Here is a 26171-nt window from a genome sequence, read left to right as displayed (position 1 = left end):
TTTTGCAAATATAAGTAATAATACTCTTCTACTGCGGCAACCTTATAACTGAAATTAGAAGATTGAGGGCCAGATTTAGCTCAATGTGCCCTACCGTAAGCGGTCCATACTTAACCTAACACACCAAACCTAACTTATCGTAAGCTACATTAACCCAACTCTACGTAAACTAAACTCTCTCCTGCCGTGAAGGTTTACTGGATTTCTAGATTAGGACTTGCGTGAGATTTATTTATTTATTTAACACGATACCCACAGCGCCAATGTTGGCATTACAGTGGGGGGAAACATTGTTGGGGGAAACGCTGAGTACAGATTGCCACACTTTCGGTGTTTTCGAACGTTTATTTCGCAATCGCTTTGGGGGATCTGCACTGGGCAACGTGGCACCATCCTTCGTTTGTCTCAGGGAGTCGTGACCGGGCTCAGGAGATGAAAAATTTCAGTTGGAGCTCTTGAGTCTGCTTAAGTTATTAGAATGCGAAAGGATCAGGAATGCGAAAGGATCAGGCCAATGGTACTTGGTTAATAAAGCTTGAATATCTAGGTAGCTATCTATTCACTCTCTTATCCCTGTGATTGGCAACGGCAGGAGTTGCGTGTGGCTATGTCGTTAGAGTCAAGTCGGAGCTGGCTAGTCGGCGATCCGCTTCTAACTTTAGCTGTCCTCGTCATCGGCCGGTCCTCTTGAGTGAGTATGTTCCCGGAGCGATGACCATTTGGACCTATGTACTAAGAAGCTACGAATTTTTCCGATGACATCTTCTTCAAAGCACCACTACAAAAACGCAATGTAGCCGTAAAGCTTTTTAACAGTGCAGCTGCTGCAGGTCTTGCCTCTTCTTCAGTCCGCTGTTGGTCGTACGTCACGCAGGGGTCGGAGCATGTTCCCAGACCCGCTCGCGGGCTCTGTGGGTGTGACTGGGAACAGCCGGGGGTTCCCCGACCCACCATTAGAGAGCGCATTGCTCTCGCAGAGTTAGGTTCCTCTCCCTCAGATTTAGGAAGGGAGGCGGCTGGAGCCTCCCGCCCGAGACGTTTAGTCACCGATTTCTTTCCGCGCACCGTACAATTTCCGCGGTGTCCGCGCTTCCGTTCTCGGGAGAGAGCCCGTATGCCTTGGAGCCTACACAAGTGAACCACAGCTCCGCTGTTTCTGAAGTTTTTACAGGCTCGTAAGTAGACCTAACTGTCCCTCAAAAGCCGCAAGCCGTGCGGCGCAAGTGTTCAGTTGTATGTAGCTTACACGCCACGCACCGCGTAACCTGGGTGCCATTCAGGATGCTTCCGTAATATTTTTTAACTCAATGCCCGTGTAATTTTGGAGTAGCACCCAACACTCAACACAGCGTCTATTGCCAAATGGGTGGCATTAAGCTTTGGATCTAAAGCTACCGTGAATTTTTCTATGGTGACGCTACTTGAGATTACTTTCCAAGTTCAACTGTTTTTTGAGAGCACAGGGTTCATTCTTGCCGCTTTTTCGCACAAGATTCTTCTTGCAAGCTGGAACGCGCGTTTCTGGTCTCTGTCGCCGTTAACGCTTGGCGGTCATTACGCGCTTCTTTGGATGCCTACTCCCCGCAAAAATCCCCCAGTAAGCCTAGTAATGGAATCCCGTTAAACAGTCAAAAGCGCGGGAACTCATACCGCCTTTAGTTTGGACGGGGTGAAGAACTGCTGCATGCATGTCCTGGACTCTCTCCACGTATCTCCACGGGCGAACCCGATGCTGTCCCGTAGGATGGGCTGCAGCTCGTACAGGTGCATCAAGTACTGCCGAAACAAGGGGAGAAAAAGTAGAACGCACTACAGTCGACTCCCGTTAACGCGAAGTCCGCGGGGACGGCAAAACACTTCCGCGTACTCGAACTTCAAATTAGGCACAAAGTCACATGAAAAGCATTGTTACTAGTCCAAAACACGTCTTTCTTCTAGATTATCTCCTCCATTTATACTTGCGGCTTTTCTGATGGAGGCGAAAAGCCAAAACGCCCGTGTGTACGAGATTTCGGCGTACGTTAAAGATCCCCAGGTGGTCAAAATTAATGCGCAGGCCTCCACTACGGCGCGCCTCATCGCCTGCATTGCGTCGGCGTGTTAAACCCTACCATCAATGAATCGAAATTTCTACTTGCGTCGCGAAATCAAGAGTACAAGACCGGATAATGGTTCATAATGGTTCGAGGCTCATAATTGTTCCTAATTGATCACAATGGGCCATAATGGTTCATGCTTATCGCTAAAATAAAAGCCGGAAGCTCCGACCACACGAACTGCTCACACGGCGCTCTGCTTAAAAAAGCTTGAGGACATAAAAAAAGGCATGCGTGTGCTGGAGTGAGTCTCAACTGACTTGTAGCTTTATCAACAGGACGCTGCCTCTGTTGCGATGACGCCGGCATCAGAGCACGAGGATGTTTTTGTGGTTGGAAATACTGAATTTTATCGATATCGTAGAATCATCTCGATGCTTGTATTTAAAGTAGTTTTATGTAAATGGTATAAGAGGTTTCATCTTCTAATTATCCGGCACTCTCCCCCATTGGATTGCGTGTAGAATTGCGGGGGCCAGCACATCGCTTCTAATTAACCGAAATTCCAAGTAAGCGACCTAAAGGAACCAGAGTCGGCTGTATTACTTATTTACAACATCCGAATTCTCCCCATTCCTGGGCCTGACCTTTGTTTGCATACGCACTCACATAGAACCGTCATGGCGGGTTTCTGCACACCACCAGTCTGTACAATCGCAAAAATGGGACGCGTACTAGGAGTGACAGATGGTTTTTTTCTTCTTGTTTCACCAAGACGTTTCATATGAATGGCAAGTAGAACTTTATTCACGCGACTTTCTCATGCACTTTTCCCTGTGCACTTCCGAGTACGGTAAGCCTAATTAAATCGTCCTTACCCCGGTGACTGAAGAAACTCTTGCTCGCCCTCGATTTAAAATATTTTCCCGACACATTCTGCTGTGGTTTTTTTCCGGGGCTTTCTTTTTCGTTTAGTGAAGGAATGCAACATCACCTTTGCACGACCAACATTTGCGTAACTCTAGAGTGCATTTTCGCTTGCTCCACATATCCTGTTTTCTTTGAGACAAAAATTTGACTTTCACTAGCCATGCTCGGCCACAGATTAATAACGGCGAAAGCTCATTCAGTGTGCCACTTCCGCCGAAGCGACCGACTCGGATGTGAATGCGCGCACGCGTTTTGAAAAGGGGTTTCGCCTAAAGCGTGATATCGTCAGCTTCTTCCCGTCGCTGCAGTAATTTATACACAAACTAAGTCCGAGAAATCCCGCAAACGGCGCGAGCCACGTCCAAAACGCTCGAAATAACGCACTCATTGGGCCGCGCGGAGGAACAGCCGACTGGGGTGATGAGGCGCAGTGGCAACTTCCGTTCTTATGTTGTCCGCGTATAAAATCAATGATACTGTCAAAAACTTTAGTCAAATGTACCTTTGGTTCATCACTAAGTAAAAGCATTGGGTGTAAAGCTATACAAAAGGCATGTAAAGCTCTGAAATGTCTAATCCGTGCCGCTTCTAGGATGGACAACTTATTAGGAAATGTAGTAAAGTAAGAGGTTCTCCAGAGTGCTAGCAAATAAGTTCCTGTTCCTTTTTCACCAGGTAGGCATGTATCAGCAAAGTGCGACCTACTCGCAGCCGGCACAAAATAACCTCAAAGAAACGATCTCGGTGTCTACAACTTTTCCATTCAGATACATAGGGTTTGACTAGACGTAATTTATTTCTGGTTTGTTTATCCCGTTCAGACTGCCAGTACAAATTCACTGACTTTCGTATGGTGTTTCGAAGGTCCTGGTAGGAAAGCTTTATCTCTGTTATTTAGAAATGCTTTGTATCATATGCTGCTTTATTAACAGTTTCATTTTCTGGGATGTCAATATTGCTTTGTACCCAACAAAGAACAACACTGGCCCCTGCAAATGTAGGGCAGCACAGCCGATTTTTTAGCTCACCTACAGCTGCATTCTTTAAGGGACAAGGGCGCCTATGGTGTGTATGGCAAATAAAGAATCTGTAAAAATGGACACTTATTTGTCCTTCCTATGCTACTACGTCTTCAATAGATGAGGTTATACCAAAGAGTTCCGCAGTTGAAAGACTACTCTCATCAGCAACCTTTCTTGCGACTATCACCGGTGACTTGGTACAGCAAAATCTGCGTGACAGGAGGTTTTCGAGCCATCAGAGAAGTAGTCGCAATAGCTACTGTACTTGTCTTAGGGTGCAATAAATTCGTGGTAAAAAATTATGTGTGGAAACGCTTTTTGGTCGTATTTTAAGAAGGAAAGATAACATTCAACGGCAGTGTGGTCCCAGGGTGCTAGAGCGTTCCTAAAACTCAATAGGTTTGACGGGCATATTTTGAAAAAATACCTAGAACCGTATTTCTCTAAACGAAGGGCATGAGGGTGGAACTCTCTAGGCTTCTTTTGATAGAATTTTTAGTAGCCATTCTCAAACAATGCCCCGGCACAAGGATGGTGATTTATGCATGCTGCTTTCGCTACATACATTCCATTTAAGTATGCTGGACGGCACTCGAAGGGCCAGTCATTGCCCTCAACCCAGACACTGTCGATAAGGGAGCTGCGATATGCACCTGTCGCAAGTCTGAGGCCTAGATTGTGTACTGGGTCGAGTCAGGCAAGGCCAGACCGGCGCGCTGACCCATAGACGATACAGCCATAGTCCAGACGAGACCGAACCACCGAGCCATAAATTCTTAGCATACATGTGTGGTCTGCACCCCATGTCTTGTGCGACAAAATTTTAAGTATGTTCAACGTTTTCACGCGAATCATTTTGAGTTGCTTTATATGAGCCTGAAACGTTAATTTAGAGTCAAATGTAACACCTAAGAATTTCTGGTAACTGCTTACGGTAATGCTACATCTTTATTTTTGTATGAGGGTTTGGATGAATACTCCTTTTTTGCGTATACCACACACATGCACACTTCTCGGGAGAAAAAAGTCCTGCCATTTCCACGAAGTGAATGATGATGAGAGGGGTGAAGCTAAAATGCTTATCGGTGAAACCGTGAAACATTGTTATAGGTCTTCTTGACGGCGCACACTATCTGAATGAGTGAAGGGCATAAGGCGCGTTCGTAGCCATGCTCGCGTCTCGATTTGTAGCGCAGTGGGGATTGCGCCACGTACCTTCCGTCGCGGCCAGAGAGTCGTGGGATCGAAACCGGGCGCCGCCGCATCAAGACCACCACTCCTCACTCGCAAAGCTTGAGACTTCCCACCGGCTCCGTTGACAAGCCCGTCGACGACGTCGATGTTTGTGGTGATTATGTAGGGCTTGTTTGGTACGATGAGAATCTCCATGGGTAAGTTGGCGAATTCTGTGTGTGACATTTTAGCCACCTTGGCCGTCGCCCTCTGCAGAGCGTCTTGTGTCGTGTACCCCCCGTACGTGTCTTGAGCTCGCAGGCGACGAACGAAAACCTCTTCTTCTTCCTCTCCTCCTTGTTGGGTAGCAACGAACGCGTTGAACGTTTTGACCTCTTCGGCCAATCTTTGGTTGGCCAATCCCTAGGGGGATCCTGCCACAATCATCATCGTGCTGCCGTGTACAGCAGCAACGAGGGACGAGATAGGGCCCGAGCAGGAGGAGCTTCGCCACTAAACGAAAGCTATTTTCATCCGCCCATCTTTGTAATCGATTTACCGTAGTTTGGACCTGCCTTTCGCAGATCGAGAGGTTACACGAGCGAAAAGCGCTCTGCAAGTCATCTACATAAAAACAGCGCATGACTAGCCGGGAGATAACCTTTGCTTGAGAATTTATCCTAACGGCAAAATTGGTCACACTCAGTACGCTGCGCCGAGGAACTCCATTTTTCTGACTGAATGTACAGGATAGTGTATTACCAAGTCTTACATTGAACGTTCGTTCCATGGAGGAAATCTGTGATACATGAAAATATTCGCCCTCTGATTCCCATTGCTGCCAAATCCTTGAGAATTCCATAAAATCAGGTCGTATCATAAGCCTTTGCAATATCAAAAAATATGGCAAGGCTGGACTTACTACAAACAAAGGCATCTCATAAGGTTGTTTCGAGCCTCACCAAGTAGCCAGTCGTAGACCGAAACTGAATAAATCCACATTGAAACCTATCGAGAAAACAAGACCTTTGAAGAGTAAAAACTGCCTAAAATTCTAAATCTTCTCAAACGTCTTGCACAGAAGGATGGTCAAAGTTATGGGTCGGCAGCTTGATCGACACTCTGGGGGCTTGCCGTCTTTCTGTGATGAAATTACGACAGCCTATTTCCATGGGTGAGGCAGCCTACCTGTTTTCCAGATTTTGTTAAAGAACTTCCAAATCGCTTTTAACACCCATCACTTAAGTGCTGCAGAAAAGCATAGTCAATAAGGTCGGGGCCGAGTGTGTTCTGGGGTTTTCGCTTTTGGGATCAAGGTGATGTGGATGAAGACATGCTCCTAGAGGCACTAGCCCACACTATCTCCTGCACTACCGGTCTTGCCGGCTTCAGTTCCGTGAATACCAGTGGAGAATAAATGTTGTTCACCCTAGCCCTTTGGCTTCGGTCGAGAGCCCGTAGGGTCCCGAGGCCGTTGCCACACAGGAGCGGCGCCTGCACCATGCCACTTCAAGGAGGAAGCCCTCCATCTGAGAGGCATCGACCGTCACCCGAGGAGAGGAGGTCGATGGGTGTAGCAGGGGCGGAGCATGTACAGTCTTTTGGCGGCTTGGAATCCACACCACTCTCTTTAGTGGCCGGGAGCTTGGCTGCCGGCCTGGCGTGTTTAGGGGGCTGCGGTTCTTTGCAGTTCCCTGAGTGGGCTGCACCAGTGCCGGGAGTTAGGCAGCCCCCCCCCCTTCCTGACGGGCTACCTCAGCAAATGATCGTTTCAGAGCGAAAGCCAGGCGTCGTTTGTCCTCCTGGAAGGATAGATTCACTTTCACCTTAATAGCTTGGAGGTCTCCCTCCTGTACTAAGCGTGGGCACTTCCTTGAGTATGCGGGGAGTTCAGACGTTTCACATCTTCCTCATCAGAGGCGTCATTTCCGTGTTCGGTGCTAGCAAGCAGTGAACAGGTCGGGTTTCCACGGCATGACTGCAGTGTGTGCCCATACCTCTGGCAGCGGAAGCAGCGGGTAGGATTTTCTACATACAGTCTAACGCGCAGATTCAAGTAGCCTAGGCGTACATTGTCGAGTAAAGTGTTGGAGTTGCAGGTCAGAACCAAATTTTTATTCAAATTTTCTTCATCTTTTCGGCGGATTATTACTCTTGGCTCCGCAATAACATTCGTCTGTTCTTCTTTAAGCCCTAGAGAATGTCATCTTGAGACCGATCAATCAAGTCTTCGCCCAACACTACCCCCAGCCTAGTATTTAAGGTGCGGTGGGCAGTTACGTGAATCTTGTGTCGCTAGTTCTTTCATTGGCAGCGGGCCATCTGATAAAAATTTTGCTTGAACCTCCATAAGTAGATCACCGGCCGGCAGCTTTTCAACGCTGTATTTCGGTCCAAGTAGTTTGCTTAGCTCTCTGGCTATGGCAAATGGCAACAATTTCCTAAAGGGTTTCTGAGGGTCGCCAGATAGCATCTCCACAAATTTCGGGAAGGTCGTCTTAATGGGTGAAAGAATGCTGGGATTACTTGAGCTTTGCGAGGCATTAACGCGATCAGGGTCTAGATTTTTCTTCTTTTCCACCAGAAGTAAAGTGTTCTGCAGCGGTGCTTGCCGCCCACCACGGAGCCCAACAAGGCAACGTGATTTTGCAACGTAACCGTACAGCGCTACCATAAGCCCATGACGTCTGATCAAGGCTGATTAAATCCACAGCGTTAGCCCTTGCTATCTGAGGATAAAAGGAAGAACACAGGAAAAGAATAGGTGACAAGACAGGAATGGAGAGATGACATAATAGAAAAAGGAGTGAAAGGAAGGATATGAAAAGGCGACTAGTTGATATTCCCCAGTGCGGGTCAGTCGTGGGGTGCCGTCTGCAAGAAGCAGGGGTCGAATTTGCGTGTTGTTCCAGCTGAGGGGCCGTAAAGATCCACAAACAACCTCCGCGTCCCCTCAGCAACAAGGTTGCCCTTTTTCTTGGACACGGCTACGCCATGCACAGCTGGGGCGTGGGTGGGTCCACCATCCAACCCACATGGGCTCGCCGTCAACGGTGTCACCACTACCGTCACCTTGAACGCACAATGTGCCCCTGCGGGGGTATGCAAATGTGGCGGCCGAGGCGCACCACACTTTGACGCGACGTTTCAGCGACGACGTCGAAATGGACGTCCAACGTAGGAACTTGCAAGTGTGGATGTCAGTGTACAAGCACAGATATTACGCTTCGATTCGCGTCGATTCTCAGCTATGCCTGGCATCTTCCTGTTTTTACAGCAAAGCAATATAGCTCTACCCTCCAACGATTTCATGGCCGTGGGCAAAAACTATATCCGTGGACTCAAACGCCAAGGCCTAAAACGCCGAGCGCGTGCATCAGGATAATCGGGCATAAAACATACAGCTCAGGGTTAGTTTATGGAAACCACAAAACAAGCATCGAAACGAATGGATGTGTTCCCCCTATGTGTTCCTGGGGAAGGTTATGTTCGCGGATTATCTTAGAAGAATGGGCAGGTCTAGTGTCACAACATAGAGCAGTTCTTGCCGAAGACACAGAGCGCAAGTGTCCCGCAAGGCAGTACCCGGCATTTATCGCATTTTAAGACACACTTCTGCTGCGGGAATACTGAGAGACGCATTATCTTTGATTCGCATTCCGAACGACGCCAGTCGTACGCAACCGCAGCGCAGGGAGGAAAAGCTGAGACTGCCGCAGTTGACCCACAAAAAATGCATAAACAACAAAATGGCAGCGCCTATAAACCACCGCAGTGTAAACAAGTGTCACGTAATGCAAACTGACCAAGCATCATGGCGGCAGCCCGGAACATTAAGAGGAAAGAATGCGATACTCTGTACTCTTATCTAGTGGCACCGGCCCAGCGCAAGTGACATGTTGATTGATTGATTGCAGGGTTTAACGCGCTGACGCAACGCAGGCGATGGGGTGCGCCGTATATAGTGGAGGGCGCCGGATTAATTTTGACCACCTGGGGATCTTTACCATGCGCCCAAATCTCGTAAACACGGGCATTTTTGCTTTTATCCTCCATCAAAAACACGGCCGCTGCGAAAAGCGAACCTCGTGCTGAGCAGCACAACTCGCAAGTGACATTTCAACCGGCCGGCTTGGCTAGTCTCGGACCAGCTGATGGCCTAGTTGTCTTGGGTGAACCTGGTCCGGTACATCTCCGAGGCCAATTTTTTTCCCTTCTTTTACCAAGGTGTAGTAATGATGAGTGAAACTCAAGCGCAAACTGACACAGGGATCGGAAGGGAAACGATAAAGCGCTGGTTTGGTTTCCCTTTCTCTCCCGGGTGTCAGTTTGCTCTCAAGTTTCACTCACGGATGTTCACCAACTAGCTCGTCCCTGCCTTTCCCTTCAGTAGTAATGATGGTTTCATGCTGCTTTCCCCACTGGTTTCTAATACTTTCAAATGCACTGGGTAGTTGTTCAAGGCATTTCATAATAAAAATAATTCCTCGTAAGGACGTTTATGAAGCGAAATAGTTAAATTTTCAGCCGTGCAGGTTTTTAACACGGGAGCTGTTTCAGTGTTTAGTTCCGCTCTGGCTCGTTACCAGAAAACTCCGCTTCTCCGAACGCACGTCGCTGTAGAATGCAGCTGTAGCTGAGAAGTGCCCGGTCGCGTCCAGACTCCCGTTTGGCCTTGTGGCACCTGAGGAGCTCGCAACAAAATGCTAAGAAGGAGTACAAAGCGCAAGTCAGTGCGAGCCTCCGGAGGATCGCCCGGCGTCGGCCAGCTCGACCTTCGAGAACACTTTTTCCAGCGTTCTTGTCATGATCTCTTCCGTGTTGTTCTTCACGCCGGTTAACGTACATTCGCTCCTGAACTGCGGAGCACAGACTCCGAGGTTGCGCTACCCACGCCGAGTTCAAGAAGATGGTTACCGTGAATTCTAGTGCCTGCTAACGCCGTCCACTTTGAGAGACAAAACGGTCCTGGACTGCCAGTCATGGAGAAAATTCACTGGCAACTTCGAAAATTCATGTCAGGTGCAACAGCCAGGTCTCCAATGAAGGGAGAGGGGCCGCAAGCTGTGCTACTTCTCCAGCCTTGCACGACTGGTGTGGGTTGTGCCTTTTTTTTTTCCCAAACATCCTTATCCTCTCGTAAGGCGCTTAGCTTTCTGATAATTTGCTGGACAGCATATTCGCAAGCAATCTCGGAGAAACATCATTTGTGCGGAACCTCCAACACTATTAATGACTTTATATCAGTGAGAACAAAATAAGAGATTTTATAGTGCTATTTAAGCCCATCTGGGTACCTCATGGTTCATTGATAAATTATGGGGCTTAATGCGCGAATCTACGCCGGTTATGAGGCTCGCCGCAGTGGAAGACCACCGCATAATTTTGACACCTGCGAATCTTCAACGAGCGCGGAAATCTCGAACACACGGGCGTTTTTGCTTTTCGTTCCCATCAGAAAAGCAGCCGCCGTGGTTGGGAATCGAACCCGCGTCCTGGGGCTCAACCGCACGACGCCTTGAACACTGAGCGATCGCTGCCGGTGCTCATGGCTCATAACGTTGCTCTAAGGAAAGTCTATTCGATGCGTGACTGACTAAAGCCGTCGCCCTCGAAGCTTGCATGAACGGATTGTACAATAAAGATAATCAGTCAAGTAACCTTGGCAAGTAACTCCGATGGTAAAAGCCCACTCACCCCTCGATCCCTAAAGTTGCTGGAGCCGTTGTTAATGATTTCCTTTATCATGTTCAGGTTCTTGACGACAACAATAGGGACGTCACCAAGGAAGAATCTGAGGAAGACATAAAAGTAGGAATGGATAAGTTGTCGTTTTGGATCTTCTTTTCGTTAGGAGGATCAGTAGCGAAGCGGCAAATGAAGAACATAAATCACGCTGTAACGCAGGTTACAGTTATCAGAATGGGGCATAATCACTTGCTTCTAATCGTGTGCTTTCATGGTCATGAGCTGCTGTTGTCTTCAATGTTACGGCGAGAAACACCGCGAAACAGCCTGAAGCAGGAGAAACGCGGTTACAATTCCCAACGGTAGTTACTACACCTGCGTTGCAAGACTAAGAAACAAGTTATTGCGTTGGATGTTGATGCTACCACATCGGCTAGCGCTTCTACAGGAACTGGCGGAGATGTAAATTGAGAGTTATATTAAAGTGAAGCTTTAAATGGCTATGGGGAAGCGGTTAAGTGTACTGAAAAACCTCTTCCTTCGCAATCCGGTAAGCACAAGTGAAACGTTTCACGGGACTTAGAAGTAAGGAGAGATAGTGTGCCTGGGTTTATTTCGCTCGTAGCAGAGATTGCGCGCAGCGAGCTACAGCTTGGAGCACAGACGAAGTGATAACTGCATGCAGGGGAGGCCGGCGGTTCGGGCCGTCGAGTTTGTTAGTAAGTATACTAGATAGGATACTGTACCTGGGAATCTATGCCGGCCTTACGGGAAGACCACAGATGCTGGCTTGGCATGCGTATCGCATTCTTTAGCGTCTTCGTGGGTTTGCTTTCTTCACTATGCATTGTTATGTCGACGAGATAGCCGCTCCAGCCGAAATGGCCGAAACGCCCTTCGCTTTGCTTAGAAACTCTAAATTAGCTCCATTCGCTCATGCTAAGAGAGCTGTGATTTATTGTAAGCAAGAGGGAGGACTAGTGCTGGTAAGCGACCATCTGTACATAATTAGATAAGTAAAAGCCCACAAAGCCGACACGTTAGTCTCTGGAAAGGAGAGTACGGTTCCGGTTCTTTCTTGCAGTCGCAGTACATCTGCTATCAGCGCCTGGAATTCTCGACTGAGCGGATGACTGGCCACCGCGAAAGTTGTCGTAGATGGTCGGTTACGAAAACACGAACCCAAACACCGCAACGGCAATGTCTTTATTGGTACGCGCATAAAATCTTTCTGATCTTATCAAAATACTTATTATTGGAAATCTTCGCAAAACAGGAGTAATTATTTACCCCCAAAATTCTACCTTAGGGTTAAATACCAGCTTTATCTGAAGATTATTAGGCATAACCGTTCCGGCACATCTCAGTAAAAGTAACACACTTTATTCTTCATTTTCTTAGCTTTAAAACAGCGTGTTTTAGTTTATAATTACAGAATTATGCACTCCTCCTTGCGTTTTTCTGCATTGTATTTAAATTTACTGCAACTAAAACGTTTCAATCCAAGCCAATGATGATACTGAAGTGACCGAACGGTATAATGGCGGCCCATGCCGACACAAACTGCCTTGATGTGAGCCGCATACACGCTAGCGCCAGATTCCCCTCTAATGTAAATAATAATAAACTCTGTGGTTCCGGCGGAGCAGCGTCAACGTGGCAGCGGGAAACACCTCCTTCACGGTACTTCAAAATCGGAATGCCACATTTAATAAGTACTTCCTCGGAGCTGGCAGCTTAAGGTCAGCGACGCCGCGAGCAGGAATGGAACAAAAGAAAATACCACAGCCACGCAAAAAAACTTCAAAGAACCATTTAAGAAGACACAAGCGTGTAAACACATGCCGCACGTTACTGCTTGTCTGGTTAGCCATCTGTATGGAGTGCATAGGCGCATCTGTTTTGTAATTACACAAAGCGAACATTCAAATGGTCACGGCACATTCGGTACATACGGTGCAATGGTCGCGGTACGTTCAAGAGACATTCGATACAATGTCGCTTGATTGGCAGTTATTGGGTTCTCTATAATTTATCTCCGATCGCTTTACGCTTGACTGAGCGTTTGGCATTATCTCGGTGTTGTTGCACCAACAATAGTCCGGTTGGCGGCACGAGGTGAGCGGCCTAGAGATAGCGCCCTTATCGACGACCTTAACTTCGAGCAGCGAGAACCTCTGCGATCCGTAACAAAATGCCCATCCTCGGTTTACCAAGTACTGGGCCGTCCGCGGGCAGTCGTCGGACCGCTCTCACGGAATTCTAAACTCCGTGTTGGTGTGGTTGGGAAAAAAGAAAGTTACACTAATCTATACTAAAGGGAATTCGGGCGCTAGTGTCAAGGTGAACCATGCTTACGCGAAGTGGCTACGAAACAAGCATCAGCTCCTTGTTACGGTTTCTATCGTCGTTGTAACATGCAAGAGACTACGAGGGGAGGGTGCCAGGGCTATCTTTATCTCCAACGTTCAGAAAAGGCAGGAGTGTTGTAAGGTGGGCTGGTTGGCACTGTTTTATGACGGCAAACAGCGCGAAACTGGAAGAAAACACAAAAAGGGGGAGGCACAAACAAGCACTGATTTTGAACTGACTTTATTAAAAAAAAGCAAATATAAACACATGCCGCATCCTCAGAGAGCATGTGCGAAAAGAATAGAGAAAGAAACAGCCTAGCCGCTGTCATCGGGAGTATGTATATATATATATATATATATATATATATATATATATATATATATATATATATATATATATATATATATATATATATCAAGGTTGCAGTCGTCATTGCCAGTGCTATTCGGCTTTTTTCGAAATATTTAATAGGGCCGAATGACGTGTGCTTGTCACGTTTCTTTGATTCATTGATAAATAAGCGAAAATATAAGTCGAGAAAAAATCCGCCGTTTTCCGGGAGCGGGACGGCGCTCCCGGAAAACGGCGGATTTTTTCTCGACTTATATTTTCGCTTATTTATCAATGAATCAAAGAAACGTGACAAGCACACGTCATTCGGCCCTATTAAATATTTCGAAAAAAGCCGAATAGCACTGGCAATGACGACTGCAACCTTGATATGTATCTTTACCGAGTCCCTCGTCCCGTATCTCTCTGTTCTGCTATATATATATATATATATATATATATATATATATATATATATATATATATATATATATATATATATATACAGATTATAAAAATTACATTTCAACCTATGCCTAGATAAAAATATCGTTTTCATGCAAAAGAACACAAGGCTGGCTGACACCATCCGTCAACTGTTAAATAATGTGTGCTGCCTGGACCAGCTCCCTGGCCGTCTGCTTCCTATGAAAGAACAAAATCGAAGTGTCGGCAAAGAGGGGTGTGCAAATGCACAGCTTGCAATGTGCCGCCAAGTGGGAACTTGCAGCCCCTTCGGTTGAATTGTAATGTTGTCTTAATGGTAGCGCCCCGTCTTCCCTACACAGCCACGCTTGAAAGGCAGGGGAATGGAATAGACGACGGAAGTACAACAAGGTACATAGCTATAAACAGGCTTCAACGTGCAGCCACGCGTGGCAATACCCCTTTTTTTTTGTTTATGCGGCGATCGTCTTTTGCGCACAACCGGGCCAACTTGTGGCGCGCAAAAATTAAACGCTGTAAGCGAGATGCAACCTTTTTAGGACGTCAGTGAAGCCAATATATAGGGTCATACAGCAATTTTTTTGCGTTCTTTTTCAGCGGATGTGAGCTCGGTTCTAACACGTTTCTTAATTTTCTGAACCAGCTTTTGGCATGCCAAAGAGATCATGCCCGGCGGAAAGCCAGCATCTTTTAGTTTCTGCGCCTGACCGGTGAAGCTATCTTCCATCAAATGGGGGCCCGACTTAGATACCGCTGAACGAAAGCAGGAAAGAACCAGGGAATTTTTTTTACTACTTTGGTATGCCCTGAGCTGTACTTTAGCAAAGGTTTTACCGACCTTGGAGCATACATCCAACACACATGGTCAGGCAACGATTTCCGTTGCAAATCAAAGAATTGAATACATGTTTCCTTCATGTTCTCAGCGTTGAGTTTGAGGCCAAAGCCATTCTGCTCAAAGATAATGGAGAAATTAGCAGACATAGGGTAATAGGCATTCGACTCGAAGATAACAAGGCAGTCAGTAACGTACCGGTACAAATTTACTGTCAGGGAACGTGATACAACTTCTAGTGCCCGGTCAACTTTTCTCAAGAAGAGGTCACTTAAGTCTGGGGCGACCCTAAACCCTACACAGATACCAGCCTTTTTGTGTACAAAACTCATTGTTGTAGGAAATGTACAGAGACGCCAGATAAAAATAACAACAGCTCAATTTCACGCCACAGTGAAGAAGCTGTGGCGTGAAATGCTGATCCGCCTTTTGAAGTAGTCCACTTTTAGCCAAAGTAAACTGAAATGTTCAAGTATAAGCTCAAGTGAAAACGAAGACGCTAACACAAGGTAGCCCAAAAAAAAGTTTTGGACAATCGCTACGCATTCGCCTCGAAAGCAGGTAGGCAGACTTACGTGTCCTAGTAGCATTTTATTGCAGTTGTGGCATTTTCTGATTCAGCGCAACTGTGTAATATGCAGCGCTATCGAGCGACGACTTCGCTCGCTCAGTCAAGATGGAAACGCTAACGTATTTCAAACGGTAGGCAAATGTCACAGGAGCTAATGGGCCTACGTCTAGAATCTGTCGAGTGGTTGAAGTTGTATGGAATAAAAAATAGGTTATTGCACAGGGCACATGGATTGGCTGCTCAGTATGGAATCAGGGTTGGTGAAAGCCCAGGCGTCCATTCAGCGTTAATTTATACTTGGGAGTTTGTTATTGCCCTTTTACCGTGAGTTTTGCGTTACACCGAGTCACTTTTGATGTATTTAAATTCCTAGCAATTCTTATTAGGACAGTTCTGTACTTAGGGTTTTTTCTGTTAAGCTTGTGAACACACTTCTGTTATTTGACAGGTTCACTATATTTTACTTATTTAATCGCGTTACGTTGTTGGGATTTCTTTCTAGAGGGCAAGTCCTTGGCTTGTTAGTTTCTTCTCCCAGGGTGCGCACAGAAGTTGCATGGGCCGCCGCTGCGCGCACTCAACAGGCAGGCACGAGTGTTTGTTCTGCAGCACTTTTCCGGTTAACCTTACGAAAAAAAGTTAACTCACCCAAAAACATCACCGTACTGTTTGAGCCAGCGGCCTATGCTTGCAATCTGCGTCTGAAAAACGAAGGAACTCGTGTGGTTTAGAGGGTCTTTAGGTACACGAAGTGTATAAACAGAGACAACAGATAACACACAAAAAAAATTGTTTCGTTCGAAGGAATCCTCAGTTTTGGGATTTTAATATAACTGGTTTCAGCCAAAAATAGCAAAATGACTGTATAACAGAAAAAAGAAATAAACGAACGACTAAAAGCAGCGACTCAATTTTAACTGTGGCCAATATGGATGAGTTCTACCCCAGTAATTTAATGCAGTCATTCTTGCAATGTCATTCAATTTTTATAGCATCAAATACACGTTATCACAAATTTTCTGCTTCAGAAAGTTTTGTGTTTCTATTGCTTCCAAACGACACGTATTTAAAAACAAATTTCTTAGTAATTCATTTCCAGAACGACAGAGATAACGAAACCGGTCTAGAAATGCGACGATTCTTGGTGTACTTACAGGCTTCCAAAAGGCGTCGGCATTTCCATTTATGAGACTGTCAATTGCTGGTCCAGGAATCCCGGTGTTCTTGAAGGCGTCGAAGCACTTACGGCGTTCCCTGCTCCGTAAAATGTACGCGAGAAAGTGGTATGCATGAAACAATTTTTGTTATTCAAAAGTTCCAAAATTTTATATATAAAGAGTGAAACTTTTATTCATTCGAACTTCCACAATTCCTGAACTTTTACATGAAAAAAATTATATATTACGAAAATCCCGATTTTTGAATCGTGATTTTTATAAAATATTAATTTTAGTTCCTTCACCTCACCTTAACCTCACAGCCTCTTACCTTAACAATAAAATGGAGACCAGCGTAATCCGGCTACAAATACAGTTAAGCCAATAAGGGGTTGATACATTTTGTTACATTTGAGCTTAACATGAGTAGAACGCATTTAGGTGTTTTTAATAATAAAGGAAAACAAAAGTCAGCGTTTTTGCTGCACTTTTGTGCTTAGCGCTCGGAGTGCGATACTGCAAAAGAAGAACTCATTTCATCCGCAGAAAATCGAAATTTGTGGGCTCTTACCTAACCAGCCACTGTCCGACGCCGTACAAGACGCAGGCGACGACAGCCAAAGCCCATGGTCCGTATCCAATGTCCAGCATCGAAAAAGCCGGGAGCCCTGTTGCTTTAGCACTAATCGTGAGAATGCAGAAGAGCCACTATGTCACTCTTTCTCTCACGACGGCACCCCGCGACTTCATGAACCGCAGGTTATCGCAAGGGTCTTTGACTGAGCAGATTGCGGGCGTCGTCGGCAGAGTTTCGTCCTTAAGTGGTCTTGAAAAACATCGTACGCTGATTTTTTGTCGCCGCTGCAGTTTTTTTCGATAGAGCGCGTTGATAGATAACTCGTGCACTCGTTTTTTATGCGAAGTGCACATCACCTTGTTTCGCGGGCTTTATTTTTTGAAGAGTATAGTCTTTCTTTGGCTAGTTAAACGTGAAACTTTTGGTTTGTCTGCTTCTCACTCCAGCTTCCTGGGCAAAAGGTGAAGGAATTCTTGAAGGAGACGCCTGTATAGGAAACACATTTCCAAGATACTTAACCTGATGGCAATGTTCCTACTTGTCACAACTGTCGAGAAAACGACATCAGGTGCATTTAAGGCAAAACATCTATGCATAAGTGACATTTGCGGTGTTCTTCTAATTAAAACTACAAGGCTCCTTGATTTTTGCAACAGCAAATAAAAAGCATGTCTTGAACACAATGTCTTGTGCAAAAATACAAAACCTGTCGAGGCACCCCGTCACGCCAGCATTCCAAGAAATCCAAAATAAAAAAACGTTCCAGTAGATGGCGTGCGAGAAACGCAGCGCGGAAAAACTGAATTTACTTGAGCAAAGCTCTATTGTGTTTTTCGCGGGAGAATTGGAAAAGAGGGGCAGAGAATGAGATCTGGGCGTGGAGAAAAGAGAGGCATTTACGTGACAGAGGCCGCAGAAGACTATGGTCTTTCGAAGACACTTGCCTTGACGTGAGCTGGTATGCGTCCAATTTTTCCGTTGCTTTCTGGAATCCCATAAAAACCGTGCATTTAAAGACGACATTTAGGCCACAACCAATGTCGCGAACAAGGAACTGTTAAGGCAGACACGTCTCAAAGAGAGTAATCTGGTAAGCTAGTTGCCCTGATATGATTAGAATGCAATGTTCTAAAAACGAAAAGAAGAAAAAGAAACTACACAAGTATGTACTTTCTTTCAATTCTTTGCGCGTTGCATTTCAGTAAAGTTCCCCAACTATTACCACCGATGGGACGGTTTTTAACCGTTGTCATAGTTTAGCTGAAAAAAACCTTTCTCAAATCTGACGGAAAACATACGTCCATAAGGGAAGATGGCCGCATTATTCCAGATAGGAATACATTGAAATGTATTTACGAGATAAGTTAAACCTCCGGCATTAACGCTAAAAAACGATGATAAAGACAAGCCAGATAACTTCAGAAAAAGGATTGAGACCACCTTAATACGGCTCACAAAGACATTTAAGTAAATAAGCGATTGGTCAGTGGAACAAAGCAGTAGTGTCCGGCTGTGTGTTACATAGATTGGAGCTGCTCAGCTCATCACGCCACAAGGCAGTCTCCTTTCATCCTCTCTGGGGCGAGCCGCCAGGAGGTGGAGGTCACGTGCGCTATGTCAGTAGCATTACTCCTGCAAATGGCTCGCCACCAGCTGAATTTTTGTTTTTGTGCAGTTATCTCACTGCGTTTAGACACTGTTTTAACTGAACTGGATGTACGCACTCAGAAACGAGCAGGGTAACTTTACGCACAACTTGGACGAAAAGTAGCAGAACGATTCTCCATCCACCAGGCTGTATGCCAGTGACGTTAGACCAGGGAAAACTACTCAGAGTACACGCTCAAGTTGGAATGTATAACTAGTAACTAAAGGGGAAGCTGGAAAGGCTCTCAAAGGGATGAAAATAGAAAAACCTGCTGGCGACGACGGCGTAACCCTATATCTTTTAAAGGTGGGAGGATATAGTGTACTAGAAAAGTTTGCTGTACTATTTTTGGAATGCTTGAAGACTCAAAAAGTGCCCATAGCCCGGAAAAACGCCAACATTATTCTGACTCATAACAAGGGAGATCCGAAGGACCTCAAGGATTACAGACTCATCAGCCAACTCTCAGTTGTATACAAGCTGTTTACCAAAGTTATAGCCGCATAGGTAACAGCCTGGATTCCCAACCACCGAGAGAGCAGTCTGGGTTTAGGAAAGTTGTCTTCAACCATTGATCACACCCTTGTCGTTAACCAAGTGACAGAGAAAACCGCAGATTACACTAAACCTCTTTACATGGCATGTATAGATTACGAGAAAGCGTTTGATTCCGTACTCACCCATGCAGTTTCAGAAGGATCAAATTCTAAAAGACCAGGGAACAGAGGAAACCTACACAAATCTTCTAGAATACATATGTAAGGAATGCAGGGGAGGATAACCCTCTACAGGCAAAGCGATAAATTTTCGACTCAAAAGGGATTAGGACAAGGAGATGCCATCTTTGCAAAACTATTCACAGCATGTCTGGAAGGAGTATTTCGAAATCTTGACTGGAAAAACACAGGATTAAGGATAAAGGGGAAATACTTGAGCCATGTGAGGTTTGCGGACGACATTGTCTTGCTGAGTGAGACTGCAGAACACATGCTGACAATGCTTGAGGAACAGCAATCAGAAAACACAGCAATGGGGCTAAAAATAAATATAAAAAAATCTAAAGTAATGAGGAATAATCATGCCAAAAAAGAAACGCTTGAATGAAACAAAACGCTAGAAAAAGTAAAAGAAAATAACTCCCTCGGACAGATGGTTAATGCTGGCCCCAACCACGAGATAGCAATATGCAGCAGAATACGTATAGGTTGGGGAGCACTGGGCAAGCACTCCCAATTAATGAAAAAGTAGGCTACCTCTGTACCTAAAAAGAAAAAAAAAATGTACAACCAGTGCGTACTTCCGGGGATTACATATTAAGCTGAAACTTGACGCCTTACTATACAACTAGAAAGCAAACTTACGTCGGCTCAACGGGCCATGGAACGAGCAATGTTAGCAATAACACTCAGGGACAGGAAATGAGCTACCTGGATCAGAGAACAAGCTAGAGTTGGCGATATCATAGTCCACGTAAAGAAAAAGAAATGGACTAGGGCTGGCCATGTAGTGAGACGAACCGACAACCGGGGGACAATTAGGGTAACAGCGTGGATACCAAGAGTCGGTCTGAAAGAAGAAGGACATTACCCCATGAAGGGATGACACAGAAAGATTCGGGGAAAACTGTGGACTCAAGCAGCGCAGGACAGGAGCGGTTGGAGGTCAATGGGAGAGGCCTTCATCCTTCAGTGAATCTGAGCAGTATGATGATGATGCTGAGGATGAACTCGACACCGAGATATTTTTCTTACAACCAACTGGATGTGTATAGTTACCGGAACAATGCTACCCATGTCTAATTTGTGAGCACTTCAGTGGCCCAGCTTGTGGTCGTAGCTTGTCCGGGGTCATGGCGTCACGCACCCAGTAGAGGCTTAGAAAGTATAACCACTTGCCTGTTCGGGAACCAACCTGGGTTGAACTTTACGCTCCGCTATTGCCAGAGTGCATGCCGTTGGTAGGCCGCAAATAGATACAAAACAATATAAAATTAGAACAAAATACCGACTTAGCGCAATATGTATCCCAAAAAAATGAAATCTCAATGCAAGGTCTTTTTATAGGCCTTTCAGGAGCGGCGGCACCCTCTCTTGACTGCTTTCGGTATAAACGACACGCTGATACGAAAACTAGTCGGAAGAGGGCGCGCCAGCTCCTCTGGAGAGTCACTGCTCAGCACGTGGACGGTTTTCACAATGTGTACAAGTGTTTTAATTTTGTTACACCTCTGTTTAGCCCAAACTCTCTACAACGTTTAATTTGTAATCGTACTAATGAAACCTTAGAACCATGCCGCCAGTTATAGTAGTTTGGAAGTGTTCTAATATTATGTATACTTCGTACAGGCTCTAGGAAAACGGTTATAGGTGTCGTGCTTCCGTCAACGGCATGTTGCTTGCCTGACTAAAACGACGTGCCCTCTGCGTTAGTGAAGGGGAGACGTCCGCTGCTGACAAACGTTTTTTTTTTATAATAACAAAGGCCGCAGCTTGTCCAAAGCCTTCGTACAGTCGGTATGTCGCTCAAATGTGACATCGTCAGATGTTTTGTATGCTTTGTTAGGGCCAGTATAAACTAACTTTTTCTTAAAAAAAAAATGGGTTGTATTGCGCCGCGGACGTAAGCGTTGCCAAGAGCGATATTCGGGTCGTATCGGCCGCTCTAATTCGGAAGGAGATGGTCCGGGCTGTGAGTTTTACGCACCTTCCAACAATTACTAAGTCAGAGAATATGGCCATTTTGGTTGCCTGGCTCCAGGAGTCCAACCGTTTACCGTGTTCTATTTGACCGGGTGTTCTCGATAACTCGGTCCTAACCTACGTCAATGCTTTTGTAAATGAGTGGTTGTGGCCATTCCGTGCCGACTCATTTTACCAAACCAGTGCAGCGATCCCGCTAACCAATATTTAAGTACTCTGTAATCAGCGTAGATACTACTTGAACGCAGAACTCACTTCCATAGATTTCTAGGATCGAACAGCATGTTTCTATATGGTTCCACCAGCCGAGAAGGCTGCTAGCTTCGCACAGTGTATTACATGAACACTACGGGGTGTCCACACCGGCAAAGGTTCCAACATGTCAATAACAGACATTTTATAAAAACACCTTGTCGCATTTTATGCGAAGCAAACCCGTACACAATAGTCACCTATATCTCAGGGCACCCTTGTCGCTGAAATTGCTTCGCTCGAGAAATCACCTAAGACACTTCCCTTCCGCGCGCTGCCCAACTGCAACAGCCGAGCCAAGCGATATTTTAATGCCAAAGTGTTTTATGGTGGGATACACCGGCATTTCACTGACGTCACATCCGTCATAGAAAGGACGCCGGGACAAAGAACACAGGAGAAGCGCCCGAAAAAGTTTCATTGACGAAGATGCTGCGTCCGTCTAGGAGAGTGGAAGCGAAGTAGTGCATCATGGCGCTAACAAGCTGCGACCGTTGCCGTAAGCTGCGTCGTAGCGACGCCGACGGACGAATGGCGTGAACGTGACTGATTTGGTGCGAAGAAAAATGCCAGCGGGAAGCGGAACGCGTTCGCGCGTTCACGGTTCGAGCTACGTACTCTACCTCTCGCGTTCCACAAGCTGAGCTCGTCGCAACGCAACCATTTTCCATACATGCCACGGAGCAGGACCAAAGTGGTCGCACCTTTGCTGAAGCGACCCGCTAGCAGGATGTCGCTCGCCGATCACACCTACAAGACAGGCGCTGACCCACAAACAATGCTCTTTTCGCTGCAAATCTCGCTGCACATTTCACGTTCGTGTTTTACCGATTCCGGTGACAGAGGAATCAACCACAGGGAAAAGATCGGAGGAAAAAAATGTGGCTTTCAACAGAAAACCAGATGCGTGCATTGACCCATATTAGCTTGACACAATGTTTTGAGCAGCTAATTCTCTCGAGATAGATTCAAAAGCCCCAGCATACAATACGGTGATAACGGCAACTTCACAGAGGGTAGTACAATGGTCGTAAGCAATATATTACACGTGGATAGGCTTTATTGGAAAAATTTCATGGTCATTCGTCTTTTTGAGCGAACACATATTTCAAGCATAGGCTGTAACGCGCAGCGTAGATTTTAGGCTGCGTACAGTACTAACATGGTCAGGCCGCTCTTTCCCTTGCTGGAAGAACACTCGATCCACATTTCTGTTATGATTTAATGTGGGTTTATCAAGTCAAGAATCAATTACAGGAAAACTAGACTTATTTGTTAGGTTTAAGCCTTTGAAGTGTAATGAGAACGTCTTCTTTTGGTACCGCCAGAAGAGCGTACGTACGAAGCTCCAGGTCAGGCTGCAAGAAGAATAGATTGGAGATAAGCACACAAGTTTACCTCTTAATACATCCGCCGTTAACAATGGGCGGACTTAATAGTTTTTCTCAAATTTCAGCTCTTGTGGTGCCCCCAGGGCCACACACATGGCAAAGACGGAAACATCAAGCAGCATAAACTAAAGAACTTTATGTGTTGCTTTTATTCTATGCTAAGGTTGAAAAAGACAAATTTCCAGTATCAAACGAATTGACTTATTTATAATGCAGCCAATATTTCTTTACTTTTTGTATTGAACTATTCGGGCCAGGCAAGGGAAAGCCCAGCATTTTGACTATTATGGCTTGACATTTTATCTACGAGTTTTTTTGTTTTGAACCCTTACCTCGAAAATTAATTTCTTTTCTCAGGAAGACGCCGGATTCAACCCATGCTAGGATGGTGGTAAACTTGTATCTTCGTGTTATATTTTATTAGGCGCAACCCTTAAATACACAGCACAAAAGCCAGAGTGGCATCTCAAGCACTGTAATCAAGAAACTTTTGAGGGTTATTGATATTGCCTATGTCAGCGGGGCATCTGGCTTATGTAACACAGTGTATCGCTATTTAAAAGTACTCCTTTGTGTGCCTCGCTTGATGTTAAAGATGCTGTTACCGATTTCATTACAACTGGCTTCAAACCCAGCCCCAACAGCTGCTTTCCTGGTCGCACTGGAATCTATTTTGTGGCATGTATATTCTCGATTGCGTACTTATGACACGTGTCACCGTAGGCACGTCAAACGGCCACTGTCACTTCCTCCTGTGTCTGCCAGAAAATAACTGCTGGTAGAAAAGGGAAACCTCCTTCACGCCGCGTGTGCTCCACTTCCACCGGGTGAAAATGACCTAAATCTCCTCAATATCGGCCTTAATGACGGAAAAATTGTAGTGCCCACAAATATCAAGGGCGTCAAGAGGGCCTTGGCGGAATCTGAGGGTCATACTCGGAACAGCGCAAAACAGACGCGGACAATACAACTGCGGGACATTGCGCCATGCTTTGTTTTCGTCTCGACGGCGTATTTTTTGTGCGCAGTTTTAAGGTAGTTGTACCAACAATTCCAAGCTTATACCTTAGTGACACTCCTGTCGAGAGATTATAAATGACGCCAGGCCATGTAATTCTGGGACAAATTGGCAAGCTGCACCCGGCCGAATCCGTGTTGCGATTTTTCAGTGGACAACGTCATAAACCATAACTTCTACGAACGGCGACAAAATTTGGTGCAGAGGCAATCGACGCGGAGTATATATTCTTTGATGGAAACGAGGTTAAGAATGAAGATCATGGGCAAATAAAACGTTCGGATTTTCTCAAACTCTCTGTGAAGCTGAAAACAATCATCTTGATTACCATGTGGGTTTGACAGCTCTGCTTAGAAAGCTATCCGTACTCATAAGAAGAGGGAAAGTACGTGGCTCAATCTGTTCACAAACTTTTCTTGCAAAGAGAGAATGTACGAGATGTACACAAAGAAAACAAGCTGAAGAGAGGGAACGAAAATCAAGCAAAACATATGATTTCTATTTATGAAAGTTTTCTAGTTGTTTCGGTACGTATTACAGATATTCTCGCTAATGTTCTCAAAATTTTTAGCCAGCAGTAGCCAAAAGAAGACTTCAACGCTTTGACGAGCTTAACATCGTTGGGCTAGGCATGCCAGTTTGGGTAACGATGGGAAACCTCACGAAAGTTTCAGAACTTAATGCAATAAGGAGCTGTAATGAAATGTTTCCTTTGGCAGCTGAGGGCCTCCGGGGGCAACTAACTAAATTAACCGTGTCGTTGCATAAACAGTAGCAGACCGTTAATTCGGACTCCAAAAATTCGGACTTGCTCGATACTCCGGATTTTCCCGAGGAAGAGCCAACTGTCCTATAGGAGTAATGTATGGGAACAACGCATATTTCGGACAAAATAAAGCCAAAAGTTTGATTTTATGGTTAAAATTTTCGGCGACACAGCCACGGTGCGACATTTTCAATTCTAACTTAGCCACCTGGATAGCTTTCGATTGGATGCGGATTGGTTTGACTCCCGCCGGGGTAGCAAACTTTGATCTTGGAGGCCATAATTTTTCCAAATAGTGTAGTGTGTGGAGCTAACGGGCGAGGACATCATGCGCCAAGTGACCGTGCTTTCCCAAAGAAATTCTGACTCTGGCAGAGATACCCCGACAGCCCGCGAACGTCGACGCAAGATATTAGAGAGTTACAGCAGAGTGGAGCACCGGTGCCGATGCGGTAGCCGGTAGGCGACCGGTGCTACCGAACATGCGATGAGGAGGAAAAACTGGTTGGGCACATGCGCAGTTGTACAGGGTACCGTTCCGGGATCGGTTTTTCTCTCTGCGTTACTGCCAGCAAGAGGATTTCCGTGCGTTATAGGTCATGCGGGCTATCGGTCGTTAAGGATTTCGCAATATTTCACGAGGGGTACGTAGTGCTTCCGTTTTTTATTGTTCTTGTTCGCGACATTTATCTCCCTTTGAAGTATTTTAAATACGCTGCTACTCACAATAAACTTTCCGTTGAAGCCAATCCAGTGGGGTCGTTCCCTTTTCTTTAGTCCTCATTTTCGCTTATATTCTCCGTCATGCTTCGCCAATTAGCCCAAACTTCTACGTTAGTCGTGAATCACAGAACAGATCATACTTGCAATTTCAAGGATTAAAAATTCTAGAATGCGGACTATATAAAAAAAAACCGAATATGTTGACAATGTAACTGAAAGGTATTAGAACATGACAAAAAGCGCAACATACAATTATTACGTGTTTTTTAATTATTCATAGTTATTTCGAAATAAGCGGTACCCTTTGGCGTTGGCCCAGCGTTATACTGAAATGCTGTAGCACTTGCGTCGTGACTGAAGCGAGTTCTAACAGGCCTAAGCGGTAGCCAATGCACATACGAGGTCCGAGGCCGAAAGGCTGGTAGGCTATGGGGTTGATGAGGTGCCCATTCTCTGGACCGAACCTGCAATTGACAAGAAAACATGAAGGACACTTTGTTATAGCTCGTCCGCAATGCACAACTGAATCTTTTCTACCCGCATGATTTCAGTG

General features: G+C 45.7%; 2 protein-coding genes across 4 annotated transcripts in view; both read right to left on the bottom strand.

The window, feature by feature from the left end:
- LOC144138341 (cytochrome P450 3A24-like) overlaps positions 1-17227 on the bottom strand; it is a 53636-nt gene extending 36409 nt beyond the window's left edge. For both annotated transcript variants that reach the window (XM_077670575.1, XM_077670576.1), the window contains exons 1-5: positions 17116-17227; positions 16542-16641; positions 16036-16088; positions 10859-10955; positions 1651-1776 (exon numbers count right to left, since the gene is read on the bottom strand). In XM_077670575.1, coding sequence (XP_077526701.1) covers positions 1651-1776; positions 10859-10955; positions 16036-16088; positions 16542-16641; positions 17116-17195 — 456 coding nt within the window. In that variant the 5' untranslated portion in view covers positions 17196-17227. The remainder of the gene's footprint in view (positions 1-1650; positions 1777-10858; positions 10956-16035; positions 16089-16541; positions 16642-17115) is intronic.
- A 5544-nt stretch (positions 17228-22771) lies between these two features.
- Positions 22772-26171, bottom strand: part of LOC144138339 (putative cytochrome P450 6a13) — a 40615-nt gene continuing 37215 nt past the window's right edge. For both annotated transcript variants that reach the window (XM_077670572.1, XM_077670573.1), the window contains 2 exons: positions 25920-26082; positions 22772-23078 (listed from right to left, as the gene is read on the bottom strand). In XM_077670572.1, the coding sequence (XP_077526698.1) occupies positions 22989-23078; positions 25920-26082 (253 nt within the window). In that variant the 3' untranslated portion in view covers positions 22772-22988. The remainder of the gene's footprint in view (positions 23079-25919; positions 26083-26171) is intronic.

This window comes from Haemaphysalis longicornis, unplaced genomic scaffold (assembly GCF_048455015.1).
Source record: "Haemaphysalis longicornis isolate Haplotype H1 unplaced genomic scaffold, Haemaphysalis longicornis Haplotype H1 scaffold_5, whole genome shotgun sequence".
Classification (NCBI taxonomy): domain Eukaryota; kingdom Metazoa; phylum Arthropoda; class Arachnida; order Ixodida; family Ixodidae; genus Haemaphysalis; species Haemaphysalis longicornis.
This window is presented reverse-complemented; position numbering and strand designations above follow the sequence as displayed.